This window comes from Mesoplodon densirostris, chromosome X (assembly GCF_025265405.1).
Source record: "Mesoplodon densirostris isolate mMesDen1 chromosome X, mMesDen1 primary haplotype, whole genome shotgun sequence".
NCBI classification, from domain to species: Eukaryota; Metazoa; Chordata; class Mammalia; order Artiodactyla; family Ziphiidae; genus Mesoplodon; species Mesoplodon densirostris.
In genome coordinates this window covers 131,241,366-131,265,464 of record NC_082681.1, presented here as the reverse complement: position 1 = coordinate 131,265,464, position 24,099 = coordinate 131,241,366, and the positions used below count along the sequence as shown (strand labels likewise).

At 52.6% G+C, this 24,099-nt stretch overlaps 1 protein-coding gene across 5 annotated transcripts in view; it reads left to right on the top strand.

The window, feature by feature from the left end:
• TBL1X (transducin beta like 1 X-linked) overlaps positions 1-20,143 on the top strand; it is a 223,626-nt gene extending 203,483 nt beyond the window's left edge. For all 5 annotated transcript variants that reach the window (XM_060086317.1, XM_060086316.1, XM_060086312.1 and 2 more), the window contains 11 exons: positions 922-1,054; positions 1,420-1,561; positions 2,578-2,641; positions 2,761-2,858; positions 5,128-5,188; positions 9,812-9,933; positions 13,250-13,324; positions 13,712-13,839; positions 15,589-15,754; positions 17,451-17,552; positions 18,505-20,143. In XM_060086317.1, the coding sequence (XP_059942300.1) occupies positions 922-1,054; positions 1,420-1,561; positions 2,578-2,641; positions 2,761-2,858; positions 5,128-5,188; positions 9,812-9,933; positions 13,250-13,324; positions 13,712-13,839; positions 15,589-15,754; positions 17,451-17,552; positions 18,505-18,531 (1,118 nt within the window). In that variant the 3' untranslated portion in view covers positions 18,532-20,143. The remainder of the gene's footprint in view (positions 1-921; positions 1,055-1,419; positions 1,562-2,577; positions 2,642-2,760; positions 2,859-5,127; positions 5,189-9,811; positions 9,934-13,249; positions 13,325-13,711; positions 13,840-15,588; positions 15,755-17,450; positions 17,553-18,504) is intronic.
• The last annotated feature ends 3,956 nt before the right edge of the window (positions 20,144-24,099 follow it).

The following is a 24,099-nucleotide window of genomic DNA, read 5'->3' as shown; positions in this document are numbered from 1 at the left end:
ACCTCAAGGGGAGTGTGGCCACGTGGAGACCGTTGTGTGCCTTAAGGAACGCTGGTGGGTGGCAGGCAGGTAGCCTTTGTTTCAGGAGTCCCTGGGCGTTATTTTTCACCTGAGGGCTGGCCGGCGCCCCATCCCACGTACACCGTCCTGTGGTTTCCAATTCTCACTTTGTCCCTGAAACTAGTCCCACCTGCTCTTTGCTCCCATCTTGCTACAAGGCAGGCTGTGGCCTGAATGTAGCCTCTGAAGTGATACTTCATTCTGATCTTCAAGAATCTTTTTTCTTGTGCCACATAGGGGTGAAACGGCCACTCTCCAGGGGGAATCTCTTCTGGGTGGCACTTAGCGTGGCTTGTCACCCTTCCAGAGCCTGGACCCTATGGGTCGTCTGGAAGGAGGACTGCTTGGCTTGAAAAGCATGGTATGCATATGACTCCAGTCAGAAAACAGCACTGGAGTCCCAAGCCTCTGAGGGTGTTTGAAGGCAGAGGGGTTTAGGGTGGCAAGCCTTCTGGCAGGATGATGGCGTACCCCCGTGGTAGCTTCACAGATAAGGAGCTTCACAGATAAGCCGCTCACAAGGGTGCTTCCAGGGAAGATCTGTTGTCCCGTCAAGAGAAGGAACCTTCCGGCTCTGCTCACGAGCCAGCTGGCTGTTATCTTTTCTGTCCAGTCTTGTTCCGGCTGTTGTTAGAAATTAGCCTCGCCCTAGTTATAAAGAATAAATACCAGTTTTTATTTCTCTATCAAATTTGGAGACTGTGAAGAAATGTCACCTATCTACTAAATTACACAATACCCATGATTTGGTTGTAAACGTCGTGGGTGACGGCAGAGGAGGTTGTTTGTAAAACCCACGTGCCCTGAGGCTGTTTCCTCGGTATCCGTCAGACCTGTGTCTTTTCCTGTTTCCTGTGACAGATAATCATTCAAAACCAATGGAAATAGATGGGGACGTGGAGATTCCACCCAACAAAGCCACAGTCCTTCGGGGCCATGAGTCTGAGGTGTTCATCTGTGCCTGGAACCCTGTCAGTGATCTCCTGGCTTCCGGGTAAGGGTGTCCGGCTGGGGGTGCCCAGGGTCTGGCTGTCTGAGTTCTCCCTCACAGGACACGCGCTCCCCCGCCGTACCTCGTTGGTGGCATCTTCCCAGTGAGTGCAGACCAGGGCTGGGGGCGCCCCGAGTTCCGCAGGCTGTGCAGAAGTGCCCGGTCCGGCCGTTTTCTCAGCGGGGTGGGGAGCAATGCACAGACATTTCAAATTACTAAGTGCAAAAAAGGTCGGGAAGAGAAAACCACTGTGAGTCAGGACGGAGGACCCCGTGCCGAGGATGCCCGACCTAGCCAGACAGCAAGTAGCGGTGCGCATTGCTGGGCCTGGGACCGGAAGCTGAATGCTGTGTGTGTTCCTTGCGCAGATCTGGAGATTCAACCGCCAGGATATGGAACCTCAACGAAAACAGCAACGGGGGCTCCACGCAGCTCGTGCTGAGGCACTGTATACGGGAGGGGGGGCACGACGTCCCCAGTAACAAAGACGTGACCTCGCTGGACTGGAACGTAAGCCTCCGCCACCGCCCAGACACTCGAACACGTGTACACCACAGCGAGGGCCGCCGTGATGCTGACGGAGCCGGGCAGACGCAGGAAGGGGGCAGTACTGTTGGTCAGCCCACCCTGGGGGATTGGACCCCGTTTCTGAGCGCTCCTCCCGAGGCCCTCCATGTGGGCGGACCTCTAGCTGGGTATTCAGTAGCCCCACGTTGGCAGGATGGAGTCTGTCTCGTGATTTTATCAGGGAACCCGTTCTGCTGGTGCTCTGTGAGTTGTCACGAAGGAAAGTTGACTTTCCACCCTGAGGCTTCAGCAACTGTGCTACGTACATTTAATACGTGAGAGACACAGAGCTCTCTGACTCTTTTTTTTTTTTTTGATTGGAACATCTTTTGATTTGCTTGCCCTTTATCATGTTTATGCATATTCTGTCATTTCACCACTCGTCTCTATTTGCACATATTTTTAAGAGCTCACCTAAGTCTCCAGGAGTCTCACGATAACTTTTTGTACAGTATTTTTTGTTTTTTGGGGTTTTTTTGCGGTACGCGGGCCTCTCACTGTTGTGGCCTCTCCCGTTGCGGAGCACAGGCTCCGGACGCGCAGGCTCAGCGGCCATGGCTCACGGGCCCAGCCGCTCCGCGGCACGTGGGATCTTCCCGGACCGGGGCACGAACCCGTGTCCCCTGCATCGGCAGGCGGACTCTCAACCACTGCGCCACCAGGGAAGCCCCGTACAGTATTTTTTATGGACGTCGTCAGTGCTGAGGGGTTGCCATGTGTTTTCCTTGCCCCCTCGCCTCCTTGTTGGTTGTATGCGGGGAGCCTGTTTGGTCGCACATTTTATTTAATTGGAGGGCAGTGCGAGCTATAAAGTAGGCCAGCGGGCCTGGGGAGTCTCGTGACTGGGAACCTGTCGTTGGCCTCGGGTGCTCCCGCCCGGGGCTAATGAGGGGGGCTCTTTTCCAGTGCTGCTTCTGCTAAGCTGTTTCTGTTGGTCTGTGTTTCTCCCTGACCTGCAGAGTGACGGCACACTGTTGGCTACAGGTTCCTACGACGGTTTTGCAAGAATATGGACGGAAGACGGTACGTCCGGACTCCCTTGTGCTGGGGTCGGAGAGGAGGTGCTGGGTTTGTCGTCATTCAGTGAACAGACTGAGGCTCGGAAGCCACCCTGCTCACTGTGTTTGTGTTTTACGTACCAGGTAACCTGGCCAGCACCTTAGGCCAACATAAAGGCCCCATCTTTGCCTTGAAATGGAACAAGAAGGGGAATTACATTTTGAGTGCCGGAGTAGACAAAGTGAGTGTCTGCTTAAGATACATACATTGCTGTGATCTGTAGATGCTTATTTATGTCTAATCTCAGATAACATCGTGCTTTCTATGAATTCTGAGAATTCGGCCTCCCGTTAAGAAATCAGAAGGATCTCTTTTGTTTGTTTCTGTGGTTTTGATCTTAGTGTTCGTTTATAGCACATCGTGTCTTAATGTGCTGTAGACTGCTCTACAGACCTTGATCAAAGCTCTCCCCCGGCCCGTCACACCTTTTACTTTGAGGTTCATAGTTCACTGATAGAAAGAAGAAAATCCCCAAATTGCGTTTGTCCACTGCTTGAAGAAGCCCACTGGCGTGGGGTGACCTCTGCATAAACTTACACCCCCCAGAGTGATTTTAGGAACACAAACGGTTTTCTCTCCCCAGGCTTCTGTTTTCCTAGTCTGACGACTTGTTGCTTCGCGCTGTAGACCACAGGCTTCCCTGAGAGCAGGAGTAAGGTAGATGCCCATGCGAGGGGCTGGGCTCTCTGGGCTGATGCGGCCCATTTCACAGAGGGGGAAATGGAGCCCCAGAGAACTTCACTAATTTGCCTCGGGACACATTGGTATAAAGTCAGATTGGAACTCAGGCCCTGGACGCCAATGACAACTGCCCTTTAGCTTTCACACTCTTCCAGAGAATTCTTTGCATCTGCAGGTCCTCCCTGTCCCTGAGGCCGTTTTTTATAATCATTGTGGATTTTCTACCTGATTATCTTCTGTTTCTGCCAGGCGATGAACTGGATGGTTAGTGGAAATGCACATTTGGAATTCTAGTAGCCTCTGAGTCAGACACTATCTGCCATGATTAGTCAAGCATGGCAGGAGTAATAGTCATGTTCTGTAAAGTGATATATTCTCAGGGAGGAAATGTAATTTAGGGATGTTGGCTTTGACCTTTAGTGCGTGCTTAACCCAAAGTGGCTAAAATGTGTTTCAGTTTCTTGAAAGCTTTTGCATAAGGAATACTTTCTTTTGCCCAGTGTATATTTAACATTAAAACATCAACAAGTTGTTACAATTATTGATGTAGTAGGTGAAATTGTATCAGAATTGTGGAAGGGTTTATATGTTCTCTGCCTTGCCAGATTTGTGAGTGGCTCAATTAAGAAAACAAGTTATACTCCATCAAACAAAAAATTGTTGGGAATTCCCTGGCAGTCCAGTGGTTAGGACTCCGCACTTTCGCTGCCAAGGGCCCGGGTTCAGTTCCCGGTTGGGGAACTAAGATCCTATATAAGCTCTGCAGCGCGGCCCCCCCAAAAAAAATGGTTAATTGGTCCAGAGCTGGCCGAAAGTTTCAGAGATACTCATTGCTCTGAGTATTTCCTCTGAAAATTACTGCTGTTGATACGAAATAGAACTAGTTCTTCTTAAAGTAAAATCTTTATTAAACATCATTGACAGGGAGGTGTAAAGGTTCCGATTGAGTTGAAAATTCCAGTAGATTAAGAACTAATTCCCGTGGTCTTCATCGAGCTGCCAGATGCCTTCTTCCCTAAGTGTCTCCCAACTTTAGTACGTTCTTAAGCATTTGTGATTTACTTTGTTTTCCGGGGAGGAGATCATTTTTTTTTTTCCTCCTTATATATAGACCCATAAATCAGTGCCAGACCCCAGTGTAACCCAATTCTCTACTCTGTCTAGTGATCCCAATTCATGGAGTGACGGTCAGGGGAGTTTTCAGAAATACTCATTTCTGCAGCTTTTCATTGGGAAAAGTGCCAAAAAGGTGTTTATCGTTATAGTTTTTTCAATAGCTTTTCATGTTTGAGGATAAGGGGGATTTCCCACCAAAACTGGTAGTTTTGCGAGTATCAGTTACAGCTGCTGTGTCTGGTGGAATAACCAGTGCGTGTGGCCAACTTCATGAGTGTGACCCTCTGGATCGTTAAGTGTGTAAGACACACCCAGGAGTCCAAAGACACGGGTGGAAAAGAGAATGCCAAATATCTTGTTGATATGAGTATGTTGATCTTATGTTGAAATGATAATATTTTCGCCCTGCTGGAGTGAAATAAACTTTATTGTTAAAATTAGTTTTACTGGTTTCTTTTTTAATTTTTTAGTGTGGTGACTGAACATTTTAAACTTGTTGTGTGACTTGCATGCTATTTATATACTGTTTATTGGACAGTGCTGCTTTAGAAAAAAGAGGGGCTCACTGCATTTTCTTGTATCATAAATTTTTCTAGAGGAAACTTTGCAAGAAGAATAGTAACTAACTTTTTTTTTCTCTTTGCGGAGCACAGACCACAATAATTTGGGATGCCCACACAGGAGAGGCCAAACAGCAGTTTCCGTTTCATTCCGGTGAGTATTTTTTTAAATTTCCCTTTTTATTCTTTGTCTTTCAAAAATAATGACTCAGAGTCCTAGGAAGTGTCCCTTAAAGTAATGGTGAATGTGTAGAGGATGGCGTGCACGGAATATAGCTGGTAGCGAGGAAACCCTTCTCACAGGAAGCACTGCTCTAGAGGTCTCCAACGTACACATACCCTCAGCACTCGTTTGCTCAAAAGTTTAAAGACAAAGCTGCGAACCAGCCCCAGAACTGGCGTGGGCTCCTTTCTGCTGCTGTCCTAAGGGCGCTGGGTCGGGGGCGTCCCTAAGACCTCGCCCAGCTTCCGCAGTTCACCCGGGAGGACCCCCAGGGCGTGCAGTTGAGTTCATAGCTCAGATGGATTACAGTAAAAGGATCCAGAGCAGTGTCGGCATAGGGCAAAGGCACATGGGGCGAGATCCAGACCTTCCAAAGGTTGTCTCCTGATGGGGTCGCGTAGGACCTGCTGGGTTCCCCCGGAGGCACGCGGTGATCGTGCGTGTGAAAGGTCGTGTGAAGTCAGCGGAGCCCGGTGCCCAGCATTTCTGGTTAGTAGGCACCCTGTGCCCGCCTGCACCCAAATTCTGCACTCCCAGGAGGCGCGTGGCATTCGGCGTAAACCACGTTGTTTGCACAGACGGTGGAGGCCCAGAAGCCGTTCTTACCGGTTAGGACATGCTGGGAAATCCGAATTCCCAGGCTCGGGCCAATGCCATCCCTGCCGCCACGGCTTCCTGCAGGGGGCAGTGTCAGGCCTGCAGTGGTCTTGCCTGCTCGGATGGGTAGCTGCTGTTCTCGACCACACACGTCGCTGTGTGTGTCGGGTCCTCACCAGGCCACGTGGGGCAGCCGGGGGTCTAGGGAGTCCAGGTTCCCAGATTCCCACCTGATGCTTCACGTTCCATGTGACTCAGTCCTGTTGTGAGACGTGGTCTCTTACCTTAGGACAGAGGTGGAGACGAATACACTGTCAGGAGAAGCTGGCTTGAAGTCGACGGCAGGGGGCGGATGCTGCTTCCCTTCCCGAGAGGCGCCTGCTCCACTGAGAGGGAGTCGCTGAGTGTACAGGGTGGACGTTTACTGTGTCAGGTGGCCCCGGGACAGTGTTCAGGAGGGGATCTGAGGGTCTTCCCTGCTGGGTATTTCTGGGTGCCTGGTGATGGTCTGAACCAGAGGACTGGCCCCGAGGAATCCCCAAGACGGTGCATCTCCGCCGTGCCCAGGGAGGGCTCCACGCGGGGGACATACATGGTCCTGCAGGGAGCAGACCATGAGGAAAGGTTCCGACAAGGCCTTGACACGACTGTGACAAATGCGTGGGCGCCAGCGTCTGTCACTCCACGCGGCACTCCATTCCCTCCTGACGGAGGCAGACCTGGGAGGCGCCGGTTTGCACCCCGCTCCCCTGCAGAGGCAGCCCGTCTCTTCCACAGCTGTGCTTGGGACCACACCGGAGACACCTGCTCGGGCCGCCAGTGAAGTTTCTTGTTGCTTTAATCTGATGCCACTGATGATGTGGAAGTTGGTGAACGTTTTATAGAATATATTTCCCCACGAGGAAGTGGACAGGGCTCCAAGAGCAGGCAGCTTGGCATCCCAACCTGTGTCTGTGTGTGTATGTGCCTGTGCGTGTGTCTGTGTGGGTGTGCTTGGACAGGGCAGAATATACAAAGCGTTCCCCACTGTCTAGTTCCACAGCATTTCTGTCCTCCCATCAGGAGACCCCTACCCACTAAGAACCCACTCCCCATTCCCCCTTTCCCCAGTCCCGGGCAACCCAGTCTCCAGGTTTTGATCTGTGTGTGTCATCTCCATGTCAGACATCTGTGCTGTAGACTCGGCAGCACAAAGCAAGTGAGTCTGGTGGATGTCCATCGAGTTTGGCATGAGTCCCAAGCCCTGTCAGGACGGATGCAGTGACAGGGCAGAGGCGCAGAATACCAGGTGTGCTGGCGTCCGTGCTCACGTGACGGGGGAATATCTGTGATGAAGAGAGCTCTGGCTTCTGTTTTTCAGAGAATGATTTGCCCAAAATAACCATCAGTAAGGTTCGTCTAACAGTTTTATCTTAAGAATTCGTGTACCAAGGCTTCCCAGAGCGTTGCCAAGGTCCATGGAGTGGCTTTCCATCCCGCAGACCACATGTCTCTTGTGTCCTGAGAGAGCTTCTCACCTGCGGTTTTGCTGCCCACGAGGTCGACCCATATCCTGTTGCTGGGTCAGGAAGCTCCGTGTGTTATTTGCTCTTTCTCTGTAGTGTCAAGCGGTGTGGTAGAGACTGTCCAAGATGGAAAGAAAGGGCGCTGTTTTTCAGGATGAAGCACAGGCAGGGAGAGCGGTAGGGGCACCTTTCCTTAGCGTTTGATGGGTGGATCTGTGAAACCGCCTTGACCCGTAGGTGTTCGCCATGAAGGCCTGGCGGGGTGCGTCCGCTGTTCACCAACAGCAGGGAGTGTTAGCTCAGAGCCTGACGGCGTTCCTCCGCTCGGCAGTGACAAGGGACAGTTACCAATAGACTATCGATAACACGCGACGGCTTGGATAGGTTCTCAAGGGGGTTCTGCTGCGTGGAAAAAGCCAGTCTCCAAGGGTCACGTGCTGGATGATGCCATTTACATAACATTCTCGAAATGATGAAATTTTAAATGTGGAGCCAGAGTTGAGGGGTGGTCCAGGGAGGGCTTGGTGTGCTGGTGACGTGGCAGAGGGAGGTCCTCGTGGCGATGGAACAGGGTTCTGGATCTTGACTGCGGTGGTCATTGCACAAGCCTGTGCACGTGATCGAACAGTGCAGCACTGCACACGCGTGGCGCCCATTCACCTTCTGGGCCTGGGCGTTGTACTGTAGGGGCATAAAATGCCACCAGTGGGGGAAGGGTACAACGTGGGTCCTCTCTATTACATCTTCGCAGCGTCCTGTGATTCTGTAAGCATTTCAAAATTAAAAGTTTTTTTTTTTTTTTTAAAGCGAAGTAGTAATGCTTGGCTGTACCTAGAGTGCTGCTGACGGTCAAACATCATTGGCCAAGTGTGGGCAGGGAGGCCACACAGACCCCCAGAATAGCTTAGCCCCATTACCTGGCCCCACCCACACTGGATGGTGAGCTCCTGGGGGAGGGCAGGGTCCTGGCAGCACCGTCGACACAGAATGGGGCCAGACGCCTGAGTACACAGCATCCTCCGTTCAGATGGCAGGGGTTCAGCGCACGGTAATTCTTACGGCCAGGTGCTGGTCACCAGCCCCTGAGACGCCCGCCAGATGGTCCCTCTTCCAGGCGTATTAATTGCACACCCCACTGCAGAGGCTGGCCCAGGAATTCGGGGTTTGGCTCCTGCAGTGTCGTCAACGGCAGCAGCTGCGGCTTTGCTCTTTGCTCCCTGGCTCCCGGGAACGTCCTTCTGACCAAGTGGATCTGGTTCCTTTGTTCCACTGGGCACACGCGGGAAATGCAGCAGAAACCGGGGGCCCGTGCTGAACCGCTCTGCAGGGGGTGTGACACACACAGATGCACGCCCTGGGCTGTTGAAAAAGCCAGTGCTGCGTCCCGGCCAGATCCTCCCACCCATAGCCTCTGTGTGGGGACAGAGCTGGACAGGGGAGCTGAGGGGACCCGGCCCTGCAGCTGTGGAAAGCTGGCGCGTGCGCACGGGTGCACCTCGTACTTGAAGGCTGAGCACGGGAGGGGGCGGTCCGAGTTAACGTATCCTGAGGAAGCTGGATTCTTCTCCCAGTTCAGTGCTGACCTGCCTGTAAGAAGCACACGTGGGACACGGTTAGGGGGTCGATCCGTCGATGAAGATCTCACCGGGGGCTTGCAGGACTTAACCCTCTGTTTGCCCAGAAGCAAGGAAGTGTGTGGAGAGAACAAAGATGCTGAGTAGTCTCCCGGGGCGGTTGGGAGAAGGGAAGAGGGCCGTCACCATCCCCCAAACCTCACAGAGCTCTTGGAGCCACTTGCCCCTGAGAAAGGCCCAGGAGCCATAGGCAGTGTTCATCGTAAGGTCACTTGTGACCCCTCAGGGGTTCCTGTCAACGATAAGCATCCTCCAGTTGGTGGAATGCATGAACTGTGTGGTGGGGTATTTTTTGGGCCGCGGCACATGGCCTGTGGGATTTCAGTTCCCCGGCCAGGGATGGAACCCGGGCCCTCGGCAGTGAGCACAGAGTCCTAACCACTGGACCACCGGGGAAGTCCCTGTGGGAGATCTTCTCAGTGCGGATACCCTGAACATAGGATATGAAATCTTCTTCCTCTCCCCTCTATCTAAAACAAATCCGATCAGCCCAGCACAGTGATATTCCCGGGAGCGGCAAGGTGCGGGAGAAGACGGCGTGCTTCTCCCCTACCGTGTCTCACCTGTGCCGGGGGAGCAAGAGACTCTGCTTACGGCACCTGAGGTGTCACGGGGTCTCGCTCCGGAGGCCTCTGGGCGTCCCTCCAAAGGCGAAGGACAGACTTTAAGGCGTGTGAGGGACGGAGGCGGTGTCCACACTGGGGGTGCTGCTGGGTCTCGTCCTTAGGCTTCTTGACTGCTGTTACTTCTGAGTCACCTGAGCTCTGTGCACGACTGCTAAACGCAAATGTTCCCCCCGACCGTTTGCTGCTCCACAGCCCCTGCTCTTGACGTGGACTGGCAGAACAACACCACCTTCGCTTCCTGTAGCACAGACATGTGTATCCACGTCTGCAGGCTCGGCTGCGACCGCCCGGTCAAAACGTTCCAGGGACACACAGTAAGTGCGCGTTCCGACCGTGGGGCTCGGGTTCCTGTGGATGTGCTGGGAGCTGGGAGCTGGCTCCCCTCTGCCGAGGGTTAAAGGATGCTGTGACTGCAGACCAGTTCTTGGGCAGCCCACTGCTCCTTGGGCTGCTGTGGCTATCTCAGGTGATTGGCTATCCCAGTTATCCATCTGGGCAGGCAGTGTAAAAAAAAAAAAAAAAAAAAGGTACCTGAGATGAGCCAGATGTTGGATTTTGCGGGAAAGCCTTTAAAGTAGCTATTATTCGACTCTATGAGGAAATAAAGGAAAGGCTGCTTGTAATGAGTGAATAGATGTGCAAGGGTGGCAGAGGAAGGAAGACTGTTCTTAAAACAGTCAAGTGGAAATCTCAGCATCGAGAGGTAGAACGTCTGAAGTGAAGATCTTAATGGATGGTGGAGAGATTGCAGAAATACGGTTAGTAAACCTGAAGAGAGATCGTAGAAACTAGCCAATTTGAAGAACTGATAAAAGATTGAACGAATGAATAGAGGCTTAATGACCTACGAGACAGTGTGAAGCACTGTAGCATATATGTGTAATGGAGAGAGAAGACGAGAATGGAACAGAAAAATTATTTGACACGATGATTTTGCCAAATTTTCCTAAATTGGGTGGAAAACATCAACATTCAATCCAAGAAACTCAAGACACCAGCTGACTTCTCACTGAATTCGTTTTTTTAATTAATTAATCTTTTTTATCAAGGTATCGTTAATTTACAATATTATATAAGTTTCAGGTGTACAACATAGCTATTCAAATTTTAAAAGACTATAATCTATTTATAGTTATTATAAAATATTGGGTATATTCCCTGTGCTGTACGATGTATCCTTGTAGCTTATTTATTTTGTACATAATAGTTTGTACCTCTTAATCCCCTCCCCTGTCGTGCCCCTCCCCCTCCCCCTTCCCCAGCAGTAACCGTTAGCTTGTTCTCTGTATCTCTGAGTCTGCTTCTTTTTTCTTATATTCACTAGTTTGTTGTATTTTTTTAGATTCCACGTGTAAGTGATAGCATATGATATTTGTCTGACTTAGTTCATTCACTAAGCATAATACCCTCCAAGTTCATGTTGTTGCCAGTGGCAGAATTTCATTCTTTTCTTGTCTGAGTAGCATTCCGTGTGTGTGTGTGTGTGTCTGTGTCTGTGTGTCTGTGTGTGTGTGTGTACCACATCTTCTTTATCCATTCATGTATTGATGGACACTTAGGTTGCTCCCATGTCTTGGCTGTTGTAAATAATGCTGCTGTGAACACTGAGGTGCGTGTGTCTTTTCACATTAGCATTTTTGCTCTCTGGAGGTATCATCAGATTCTCCCGCATAGCCCACGAGGCTCTTCACAGCCTTTCCCTGGCAGAGCCCTCTGGTGTGCAGCGCCCCCGCCTCTACCCCGGTCCTCCTGGAGGACCTGTTGGCTGGGAGCACCTCACACCTGCACTGCTCCCCGCCTTTGGCTCACGGCATCCCTTGCCACTAACTTATCCGACATAACTTGCACTGTCCGTGGCACTTGCCTGTTTCCTTATACCCACTTTTTCCAGCTTCTGTCCTTACAGGTCCCTGCTTCCAAAAGAAGGTTCTTTCAGAGCCCAGGGACCAATTGTCCTGTTAACATCTTGTCGTGGCTATAAACAGACCCTTTTTTAATTTTTCTGACCTCAACTTATTTCTCCTCTACGCCTAGACCGTCCCCGAGCTTTTACTAGGAAATCTTTGTGACTTGCCAGCTGCCCCATTTGGGACTTTCATGCCCTCGCACCACCTGGCTCTTTAAACGGGTCCCATGGCAGCCCACCATTCCACACAAGCCGTGAGCTAAATGTAGTCGAGCTGATTTCTTCCCGAGACCCCGTGCGCCGTTTCTGGATGCTTTCTGGGAACTGTGACTTGGGCTGCAGACGGAGGGAGAGGAAACTCCACTTTCACCCTGGAAGATGGGAGGGGGCTCGACTGGGGACGGCCAGTGGGCACCAGCTCCCTCTTGCAGGCGGGCCCTCGGAGATGCACCCTCGGGTTCTGTTCTCAGCAGTTACGCTCAGAGCCCCCCACGCTGCCCTTGTCCCTGGTGTGCATCTCTCACCAGGCACCGCTTCTCTCGGTGTCCTCCTGGGTCCGCTTGCCTGTGCGCACACGCTCAGTCCGGCCGCCTCGACCTCCCGGGCTCACCCACAGGCCTGCCCCTTGTACTGCAGGTTCCAGTCCCTCCCTATTTTCTGGACCTTCCACCTCGGGTACCACAGGGAACACAGACGCAGCCTTATCCCCCCCTGTCTCGCACGTTCAGCACTCAGTGCCCTTAGCGAGTAGCATGACCATTACCATTTGTCATCCAGACCAGAGGACTTAGCAGCGTGCAGTTGATTGGGAAGTTAATTATGAGTGTGAAATGAGTTAATTGTTAGGCTGCAGCAGCAGGCCTGAGAGAACGGGACGGGGCTCCACGGTCCCCCTACTGGAAATGGGAGGCCCGGGACCGGTGGCTGGCTCCCGCCATCTCTCCCCGGCCCACCCCGCCTCCACTCAGCTGCAGGCGGCTCCCCTGCCCACGGGAGCATTTGCCTTCGCCCTCCAGGATTTAGCCTCGAGGTCCCCTGGCCCCCAGAACCGGAAGGCCGCCTGCAGCCTTGTTCCTTTCGGTGCCTCCGCCCAGTCCCCTTTGCACACTGGCCTGCCTGCTAGAGCTTTCCATATGTGCCGAGTTACAGCGTTCTGTTTCCTTGGCCGTTTGCTCTGGAAATAGCCAGGTAACGTGTGCTCGCCTGCGTGTGTGTGTTCACGTCACATCGTCTTGGGCCTGCGTTACCCCTCTGGGTAACCTTGCGTCTTTACGTTTCCTCCCCCTCCACTCAGCACCAAAAGAGAGATGTCCTGACAGATTTAGACAGAGCGGGTAGCTGTCGTATTAATAGTGAGCAGGGAAATGACTCTCCAAGTCAGCTTTAAAATAACTTGCTGGTCTTCCTGCTTTTACGTGCTGCCCTTACTCTGTGTAAATTCATTTGGCTTCCTTCCTAGATGTGATTTTTTTTTTTTTCCTTAGAGAAATAAGATGAGGGTGGCTGGTTATGTGTGGCACACGGCTGTGCATTTTGTATCACTGAGCAAGGCGGCGTAAGGAAAGGGGGAATACGCACGTGGCCTGGGGTGTGTGCTTTTCTCTCCAGGGTGGATGCAAGTAGGCTTTTTGCAGAGAGGACAGTGCGCTCCCTCCCCCTGCTGGAAGGTTGTGTTACTGCTCCCAGGCCTTTCTTTCTTTTTGAAACCCTTTGCTCTCTTCCAGAATGAGGTGAATGCCATCAAATGGGATCCTTCTGGGATGTTGCTAGCATCCTGCTCTGATGACATGACATTAAAGGTAAAGCTTTCTAAAAGGCTGAGCCGTTTGACCAACCCAGGCGACCCCCCGTACTCAGTGCTGGTCTTAACATTCACGCTCCCCCAGCTGGCTATTCTGTTCTGAGCGCTGTTCCCACCCCTGTCGTCTTTCCTCTTGGCAAATGGCAAAAGTCGCTGTCCTGCAGTGACCTCACTGCTTCATCCTGCCCTTCCCGCGGCCTTTCTCACGGGCACCCCCTAGTGTTCAGCCGGCCCCTCTACTGGCCAGTCCGCCAGCTGCCTACCCCGCTGGGCGTGAGCTTCCCAGAGGCGGGAACCTAAGGCATGCCCCCAGCAGGGGTGGTGGAGAACCTGCCCCCGTGGGAGAAGCAGCCGCTGCTCACCGTGTTCCCAATGTGTTCTCTAGATCTGGAGTATGAAGCAGGATACGTGTGTCCATGACCTCCAAGCTCACAGCAAAGAGATATACACCATAAAGTGGAGTCCCACCGGGCCAGCCACCAGCAACCCAAACTCCAACATCATGCTAGCAAGGTAAAGGGAAGGCAGCCCTCAGCCCAGTCTCGGTTCCTAAAAGCAGCCTTGCTCACTGTGGCTGAGCCAGCAATGTGGCCGGTCAAAGTTATTCGTATCCAGAGAGCCCAGAAAATATTGCCAAGTTGTCTTCCAAATGTGCTTACACCTTTCCATAGTAAATGGAGAGGCGGCTGATTTTGAAAGGGCCCCGAGATATAAATTATCACGTGACGGCTAACTCGAGGTAAGGACGGTCTTCACCGTGAGGCTGGTGGGAGGAATCAGTATGTGTCCAGGCTCCCAGCACTTTGCTTTCCTGATGGAGAAAGGTAACAGTTCAGCTTGGACCTTGGGCTTGGTGTACTTGGTTCAACTCGGAGCTGCAGGTGGTGAGAATGCTGAATGGTGATAAGTCTCCCCAGCTGCAGCCAGATCTGACCTAACTGGTTTATACAGTGGACCCCCCGCCCCACCAAGACACCAGCATTGGAGGCAGAGGAGTGGCTAGTCAGTCAGATGCCAGAATTGAGAAGAGTGGTTGTAAGTCCCCACAGTGGCCTCCGCGGAACTACATCACTTAGCCTGCAGTCAGCAGACTCGTCCCCGTGCTCATCGGACCCCATGCAGGATATAATGTTCCGATCCCAGTATGATATTTTAACAGGAACCTTTAGAAAAACGAACTAAAGAGGTTCTGAGGCTGAATTTCCGGGTTACTTAGGGGTCCGGAGCCCATGGTGCAACAAAGCATGGGTGTTTGTTTAGCTGTTTGGCCTGGGAAGGAATGTCTCCCTGCCAGGAAGCAGCAGTGGGTTTGTTCTGTGTAGTTGCAGAGAACAGGGTTGTGGGGCAAAGTGGCAGGTGGCACGGCCCTCCTGTCAATGAGGGAGAGCCCTCCGTCTTTGCTGTGTAGCCGTGGGGTGGGCGGCCTCGCCAGGCAGCAAGGACTCGTGTTACTGAAAGGACCGACCCCAGGACGTCTCTTAGAAAACACTGGACAGAAGTCCCACATCAGCTGAAAGGCCGATCCAGAAGAACACGAAGGCCGTTACTCTCTTATTTCAAGTAATTGTCCTGAAATCCACTTAAATGTCTAGGATACAGAACGCTCTCTTTTCTCTTTTTTTTATAACTTGGAAGGTGCTGTGTATCACGTGGCACCCATTACGAGCGTAAGCGATCCTTCTACTTACCAAGCATAAAGGGACGTGCTGCTGCCTGTAAGTCCCTGCAGAGAGAAGCAGCGCCGGGTAAAGCATCTTTGTGCTGTGTACGCTTCTTTCAAATTTGGAAATTACTAAAATTTGCAGCTCCCAGGAGTGCGATTGTGTATTTGAATGCGATTATATTTTAATTCTGTACTCACTCGGTTTGCTATTTCCCCAAATACGGCTCTCAGCATTATTTTAGTTGGCAACGATAGATGTCGTGTTGTAAGTTGTGGGAGCGCTTTAGAAAACGTAGTGAATACCAAAGTACATATCATTCATATCTTAGAAAAACGCACAGACAAATGAGTGTGGATGTCAATTTGTCTCCCTCGTAACAGCACCCAAAAAAAGAAGGAGATGATGTGTTTTACGACCGTGGCTTTGTTTTCAGTGTATCTGGTTCACGTTTTAGAAGAGGAAGAGTGTACCCGCTTGTTGTCCCTCGAAACGTAAGAGCCAGGAAAGGAAGGCAGCGCCCGCTGCCCGTGCCGCGTCTTAGGGAAAGAGTCGGGAACCCGCGTGTGTTGTGGTGACGTTTTCTCTCCCGTCTTTCCAGTGCTTCGTTCGATTCTACAGTTCGACTGTGGGACGTGGAGCGGGGCGTTTGCATCCACACGCTCACCAAACACCAGGAACCGGTCTATAGTGTAGCTTTTAGCCCCGACGGGAAGCACTTGGCCAGCGGCTCCTTTGACAAGTGTGTGCACATCTGGAACACGCAGGTAATCCCCTGATTCCCACCGCCCAGTCCTCTCCAGAGAGAGCGCCCCCACGGTCATGATTTTGGTGGCCCACGCCCGGAACAGCAACCAGGGAATGAGTGTGTGCTCAGGAATGCCTCACCTCAGACGCGGAGCCTTGACACAAACCCCAGCTCCCCGGGTGGAGCCCAGACCCAGTGCCATCTGCCCTGTGCTCCGCGTGGGCGGTCGGTCTTCCCCGCCAGGGACGCCCATAGACTCGTTACTTTTTCTGAGTCCTTGGCAGGTAAGCCTTCCACCTGCCACTTCCTTCTCTTGGGCATGAGGAGTCACCTTGGAAAATCGTAGCCCAGTCATCTTCCTACCCGAGAGGCTGCCCTGTGGGTACTGAGGTCTAGGTCAGAAGTGTCCTTCCATCCGAGCTTTCCAGGGGGAACGGCCGTCCGGGGTGAGGCCAGCCCTGACCGCCTCTGTTCCACACCAGCTCCTGTAGCTTCTTCAGGGAACAAATCAAGGACCATGAGGAATATTCGTTGGCTGTTGTCATGGCGTCTTGATTTTTTGAAGGGAAGTGCTTTATGTTTGGGTAGCGGCAGGTATGTCACTGTTGGTTATGCTGTCACGGAAGTAAAAGGAGACGGTGTTTGAGTATACTGGGCTCTTGGGTCTCCTGCTAATGGAAGAGAGAAATGTGCTATGGGAGGGGTCACTGCAGACAGCCAGCGATCCATTTTGTGTGGCCTCTCCTCTCCTGGTTTTTGGGGGAGTTTTTTTTTGTTTCGTTTTGTCTTTTGTTTTTGTATTTTTTGGCCGCCCCGTGCAACACGCGGGATCTTACTTCCCCGACCAGGGATTGAACTCGTGCCCCCTGCAGTGGAAGCGCGGAGTCCTAACTACTGGACCACCAGGGAAGTCCCTCCCCTCCTGTTTTATTCCCACGCTCCTTCGTGATTCCTTTAGGCCTGGGTGGCATTCGGACGAACGTACTTTCTCAAGCCCGCGCCCCCTTGTGGCTGGTGCAGGGAGGCGGTGCGGGAGCCATGTTAGCTGGCGGCGGGGGGCCCGAGGGTGGTCCACTGAGACCTCAGGCTTCCCAGGAGCCGCCTCACGTGCTCATGTCTTCTCGGCGAGCAAGAGGCGACGGTGGCCCTTGCGTGGAGCCAGCCTGGTGCCGAGCCCAGCCTCAGAGCCCCAGATAGGCCACCCGGAAAACAGACATTAACGCGTAGCAGGAGCTCTTGCTGGAGATGGTGATGGATGGATTTCTAAAATGACATCATCAGTTAGATAACTGCTGCTGTCAGCAAGTCATTAAATCATTTTACGCCTTTATTTATTTATTATTTTATAAATCACAGAACGCTTTGAGACATGTTGAGGGTCTCTCTGGTCCTCAGTGAGATGGACGCCTCTAAACATAAAGACGCGCATGACCTTGTTGACTTGCTCCTTCCCCGGCTGCCTCAGTCCCCCTGCCCCCCTCGGTCGCTGGCCCCCGGGAATGACCCCTGGGAGGCGTGACCTCGGCTGCAGCATGTTCAGGCCGACTCCGCGGGCTGCCGTGGGTCAGCTACGCCCCCCATGGCAGCAGGTCAGAGAGGCGCGTTACGGCCGCTGAAAACTCCGTTAGCTTCTCTGTTTGAAAGTTTCTGTGCTGACACCCTGGGGGGCCACGTCGGCGGTCTGCATCGCGAGTGACGGTGGCTTTGCTTTGCAGAGCGGAAGTCTCGTCCACAGCTACCGAGGCACCGGCGGCATCTTCGAGGTGTGCTGGAACGCCCGAGGGGACAAAGTGGGCGCCAGTGCGTCGGACGGCTCCGTAAGCAGCACCCGTACTTTCCTGGGGGCGGAGGGCTCGGCGGTGGAGACACGAAAAGTCAGACCCCCCATACCCGTGGGGGCCTCCAGCGCTGTGGTGGCCTCCGAGCGCCGCCGCCGATGTGTGTTGGGGAAGGAAACTTCTGGGCTGGCACCGCCTCTGGGAGCAGCCGTCTCTCTTACTTACTGAATGACGTTTTCTCGGTGAAATTGGTGGTCCTCGACCGGGGTGATTCTGCCCCTGGAGGACATCTGCAATGTCTGGAGGCATTTTGGTTGCCACTGCTTTGGTCGGGGGGCTACTGGCATCTGGTGAGGGGAGGCCAGGGCTGCTGCTGAACCTGCTACAGTGCACGGGATGCCCACAGGAGGGACGTGACCAGCCCCAAGTAGCGCAGGTGCCGAGGCTGAGAAGCTTGGTCCTGTCTTGGCTCCCAGCCTGCTGGGCCCTCGGGTGATAAAGGCCCGACTTTGCATTCCACGGGTCTCCGGGGTCCCAGTGGCCCTATGTTGTTCCCCTGAGATGTCTAGCTTTTGGATTCATGCCTGCACTTGGAATTGCCATGAGCTGTAGGGCAGGTGGCAGTGGGCTGGCTGGCCAGATGTCAGCCCGGCCCCCAAATGTGTGCTCAGGCGTGATTTGCCCTCTGCCCTGCCATGTTGGTGTCTGGTCTGTGACACCCGCCGATGGCTGTGGCCAACCCATTAGTTCCTAGCATAGCCCTCGACCTGGCTATTCCCCTCTGTCCTGTTTGCCTGGGGTTGGTTGGTCAGATGCTCAGATGTTAGTCTGTCGTTAGAGATGCTCTGAACCCTCTCTACTGTGTACCAATAAAACCTTGTAAAAAGTGGGTGGCAGGCTGGATTTGGTCCATGGGCCGTTTGCCATCCTCTGCTCTAAAGGCGTCTTGTGTCGTGTCTCAAGATAACAGGAGCTTTCTCTTCCCTTCCAGGTGTGTGTCTTAGATCTGCGAAAGTAAACACGAAATATTTTAGACACAAGAAGAGAATTCTAACGGACCAGCAGTGAATGTGTGGGGTCGTAGCACTATTCACACACACTTCTGTCAGCTCCAAAACTGTGCGGACTTGACCTTAGAGTGTACTTTGAAATCAGCTCATCCCTGGCCACAGGAGTCTCTATTTTTTTGTAATCTATATCAAGAAATTTAAAACAAAAACATACACACAGTCATATAAAAGGGGGAAAGAATGGTTTCCACCTGGAACGTTCAGCCTGGGAAGCATGAAGCCACCAGCTAGACGGTGCACGGTTTGGTTCCCATCCAGAACAGGCTCTGATGGCTGAGAGGAAAAGAAAAAAAAAAAAAAAAAACTGTGCCAAAAAGAAAAAGGAAAAAAATGCTGTGATAAACCAAAATGGGGGTGGGGAAGTCCTCATGTGGTGGGTTTTTTTTTTTTTTTTTTCCTAAAAATTTGGACACTACAGTTACTCTCACAAGGATGTTCAAAGACCAGTTTGTACGGATGAAACGGGCAACTTTGTAATCCCAACACTTTCTATTTTCTAGACTCTTTGTCCCGTGGTTTTTCTATGGGCTGGAATCCTGTTGTCTGGGGGCCTTGGGTCTGAGGTGGAAACTGTTTTGGGTTTGTTGCTTGTTTGCTGATGTCGCCCGCCCCCTCCACCTCCTTCTTTCCTTCGTGGTCTTGGTTGGCATCACCCCCTCACAGAGTCTCTGACGGGCGGGGCTTTCTCGCCCTCCCCCCCACACACACTCTCTCCGCCCCTTTCCTCATAGTTGCTTCCCATCTTAGGTCTCAAGGGCACTTTTGGCGCATAATAAGTGCTTTATGTAAGAAGGCAGGGCAGGGGGACTTTTTACAGGAGGAAAAAAAAAAGTGACTTATAAGAGAGAGCCCAGAGTATTTTTGGAGAAAAAAAAATATTTTTATGTTAAAACAATTTTAAAATCCTAAAATGGCCATCAGACATAGAGAGCTTTGTGTGATTCATATTTAAAAACAAAGTTTAGGAAGACACAGGCAGGGTCTGAGGTGGCTTGTTCCCTTCACTTTCAGCTTCTTGAGAGGCAGTGAAGACTCTGTGGGAAGGGGCCAGCCCTGGGGTCGGCGCTGGGGCTCTCCTACGGCCACAGAGGAAAATCCGGGCCCTTCCAGCTCGAAGAAGACCCTGGCATTTTTCAGGGTGTGTGGACCGTATAGTAGCCGGCAGGAGAGACCTGGAGGAGCGTGCCTTCGGAGCCGAGAAGCGTTCCCAGGACCAGCGGCGTTGAAGGGGCCATCCCAGCCATCCACTCGGCAGGATGCCGCCTGGCATCGTTCAGGCCGCAGGGCCACCTGTGGTCCCCCCACCAAGAGCACCTCGGCCGGTCCTTGCACAGCTGACGGGAGAGGCTCCAGGATCTCACTGGGTCTAATAACGACAAAAACGAACAGGGAGAGAGGTTTTCGGTCCTGAAGGTGAATTCCGTAGGTAGAGTGTCACTAATCATTTCTGTCCTGTTCATAGTTTCTTCCTCTTGCCACGGAGGAGGAGCAAGGTTTTCCTTTTGTAATAATGAATCTTTTTACTGTTTTTAAAAAATTAAACATGGCTTTGTGTTCCTGGAGGAGCTTCCTTTCATTGGATCCGGTGACCTTTGTACTTTGTTGTCATAACCCAACGCTGGCCCATCTTTTCAATTAGCAGCAGGGGAAGGCGCGGAACACAGGGCCTCTGGGTTCATCGGTCTTCCTGCAGGCAGAGGCCGGGGTGGGGCAGGGGGCCGGGCCCGGGGGGCTGGCAGCAGGCAGGGTGCAGCTGTGTGTGTGTTCCAGCAACAAGGCCCGAGGTTACTTAGAGGGTGCTGTCTGTCCGTGGAGGCAAAAGCTAATGGGCAGAGCAGACCAGGTCCTCCTGCAAAACTTGGATTGTCCGGGGACCAGCCCCAAAAGCCAGAGTGCATTCATCTTTCTCGGATCGTTAATGGGCCTCCATGGATCTGTGAGTTCTTCAAGCCCCGTCTGTAGGAGACCAACAAGCGCTCTGTTCACGTATGAGTCGAGCATTTTATTCCGGATCTGTTACCTAAACGCTTGGCCTCTAAGAAGATCAACGTTCTCCGGAGTTTCCACTGCCATCTGTGAAGATGGCAGACATCCCCGGGTACACTGGTAATTGCCTGCCACCAAGAAGTTACTGGGTTTGAGGTGCAGTTTGGGGGGATCTAGACGAGCACCATCTGGACCCCCTCACCTGATGAAAATGTGTCACGTCTACAGACATCAGCTGTCCAGGGTCAGGACACAGTTTGTGTTTGACAAGCCAAAGCCTGCTGACGGGTGAAGACCGTCTGTTCACGATACGATCCTCACTGGACGGCCGGTACGCAGGGTCTCCAAGTGCTGACTTCAGCCTCTTGGTAAATCTGAAGCAGTTGGGAGTTGCCGGGTTGGAGCCGAGGGCTGTGAGGCCCCTGACATGGGGGCTTGATCCCGGGCCTGGCAGTGACCTGAGGCTGAGGAAGGCAGACCATCTGCGTTCCTGGCGTCCTCGGCCGGCCACTGAGAAGGGGCCTCCCAGGGGCCCCAGGGAGGCAAGACGAGGCAGCCAGCGCGCCTGGAACCCCATTCCCACTCTCAGCAGGACGGCAGCCGTGCCCTGAGCCGCAGACGCTGCCCACCAGCTGCACCGTGCCAGCCAGCGCTCAGCGGACACATCCCCGTCATCGGTGCCCTGTGGCTCTTGTTAGCGTTGGACGTCGTTTACAGCTTCTAACACTTGGAAGTCAATGCCTCAGTCTCAGTGACCAAATGGGACCTTGATTCTGAAAGCAGGAGTCACACAACGATCCTCCCCGGAATTTTCGGTTGGGTTTGCGGTGACTGAGAACTCATTCTGCGCACACCTGGGCAAGGGATGCTGCCCACGGGGCACGTCTGACCCCACGTGACACCCAGAACGCAACGCTCCTTCTGTCTTTCTAAAAATAGATCTTGGAGCCGAGTGAAGTGCACTTTGTCCAACATAAGGGTCTGCTTGTGTTCCTTGTTATTTTTCTCTCTTAACCTTCTGTTCCACCTTTTTTTTTTTTTTTTTTTTTTTTTTTTTTATCGTGTTTCTTGTCAAATGCAGAATCTTTCCTTCCGCCGCTCACTGAGGTTGTGAATTCTGGCTTCTGCGGTTTTTATTGTCTGTGTCAGACGTGCAGCCAGATGTGCTCCTGTCCGCGTTTTCCAGACTCTGTTCCATCCACACGGCCCCCGTTTCGTTCTCCCTCCGCCCCTCACCCTCACACGCTCCCAGAAAGAGAATCACCTTGTGCGTCGTAGCTCATTCGTTTCAAGAGAGAATCAACAGATCATATTCAGTGTCTTGAATAAATTGCTCTATTTTGATAGAGAACTTGGTGGGTGTGCTTTCTTCATCTTGGTCGGCACCTCCGGGGCCCACGCTGACACCCCTGAGTGTAGACAGAGCTCTGTGTCTTCTCCAGCAGAAAACAGCGGGAGGGCCGCTTTCGGGGTCGCGACGGCAGGAGGGTCAGCTGCCCCGTTACGATATAAAGGGAGCGTGCTTTTTAGTACGTTTCCTTTGTGTTGCTGTGTTTCAGGCTGGCTGTTTTAGAAAGTCAAAGCGGATGAATTTTCTCCTGTCAAGTGGGGTTGGTTTGCTGGGAGTTGCAGTTCAAGGGTGAGCTTTGACTAGTTAGCAGAACCTAAGGTGGTGGATATTGGTGAGCGGACACTGGGCACGATGCACACAGACATCTGGAAACGTGGACCGGAGTCTGCTCCGTGCCAGCCCTGGCCAGGTGTTCCCATTGATGCCACTTTCATCAGTGGACGGATGTGACATAATTGAATTGAACCGCTGTCCCCGGGGTAGGCAGACGCAGCGAGACGGGCTGCGTTTGGCTGTACACGTGAGTCACAAAAGAAGGTCGTGGTGCCATTTCCCCTAACCCCAACTTGATCCTGGGCTGGAACAGAGCCAGGGGCTGGCCCCTCCCTTCCTCTCTCTGCCCCGGTGTTGTCTGGGGTTCAGCCTTGCCTGGTTTTGTTTTTCTCTTTTTTAAGTCTTGCCAAGTTGACCAAGCGTGTTCCCACATGGTGGATTTGGGGTGAAGCTCCGAGCACCCCAAACCCTGCTGCTAAAGCCCCGGGGAGGCCCCGGGGAGACCTTTGTAGCAAACACAGTGGGCCTGCACAGTGCAGGGCAGAGCTTCCCGGGGTAGATGCGTGTGGGACGCGGGCTTTGGTGGCTTCGGCAACGATGCTGGTGGCATATTCATAGCTTCGAAGGGGGTTCTTTGTGCTGTGAAGGAAACTGGGTTGAATCCAGATTGTCCAACTTTCACCTTCAGATGCACGGAGCCCATTGCTGCCGTGATTCTAAAAATGTTTTGTCCGTTGAGGCTCCCACTTTATTTCAGGAATCCAAGTTTCCCCTCACTGCACAGAAACTTTTTTTTTTTTTCAACTGCCCACATCTGGGTGCTGTTCCTAAAGGGCCTTTGAGGTGTTCTCTATATTCACGGAAAGGTTTCTGTGCACCTGTGGATGCTGGTGGTGCTCACTGTTGGTGGAAGCCTGGACATCACTTGGTGAGATGCATGGAAAGGGCTGGGAGAGGGTGGGAAGCAGGTAACGTACCCTTACAAAAAGACTCAGAATTGGGTGGAATGTTGTTTTTTTTTTTTTTCTTCCAGTCTGGCTCCTTTTTCTCCCAAGTGTCTTCATCCATTTGCAAGGTAAGCAAAGGAAGACAGCAGCTCCACCTGGAGGACCACGTGGGGGGTCTCGGGGAGAAGGACCCGTGATGCGGGAGGGCGTGGGGAGCCTCGGGGTGGGGGGCGGGCAGGGGGGGTACCCACGGTGGAAGGAAGCAGGGACTGTTACAGTATTACCTTCTCCTAAAACTTGAAGTTAATCCTCTGGGGGATAGGGTCTCCTATTAGGAATATCCTTACCCTTGAGCAAAGTTCTTGAGAGAAATGGCCACCAGAAACACAACTGTAATCGACAAAGAGGGTATCTTTGGAATAGGGGGAATAAGTAGCCTCATTTAAACGTTTCTTAAGGTGTGGTAAATAAACTGGCCAATAAGTTGAAATCAAACAGAAGCCACGTGATAGGAGCAGGCTTATCTTTCCACCCAAGCTACACTCCCAGCTGCACCTGTCAGGTCCAGACTCCTGGCTCTGGGTCCCAGTTCCCTCCCCTTTTCAAGAACCTTCCCATCTCCCATCACCATCGGTTCCTCTCCCCTAGATCTTTCCCCTTACTGTCCCAACTACCATCTACAAAACAATAACATAGCAGCCCCCTGCAGCAGCCAGCCTTACAGGGAAATTGCTTAAAGCCAGGCGTGGTCTGTCGTGATCTGCTGTGCTGGAGGAGTGACTGATAGCATCTCTGTCTCTGATGCTCATTTCTGTCCCCAGTGCCCAGGTGTAGCTTAGGGCGTGGCACGTAGCCTCGTGAAGGTATCTAATCACCGTCTCAGTCTGCCTCCATCCCAATCAAAACCACCCTGCCAGCTGCAATGCTGACACCCCATCTACTGAGAGAGGTCACTTTAA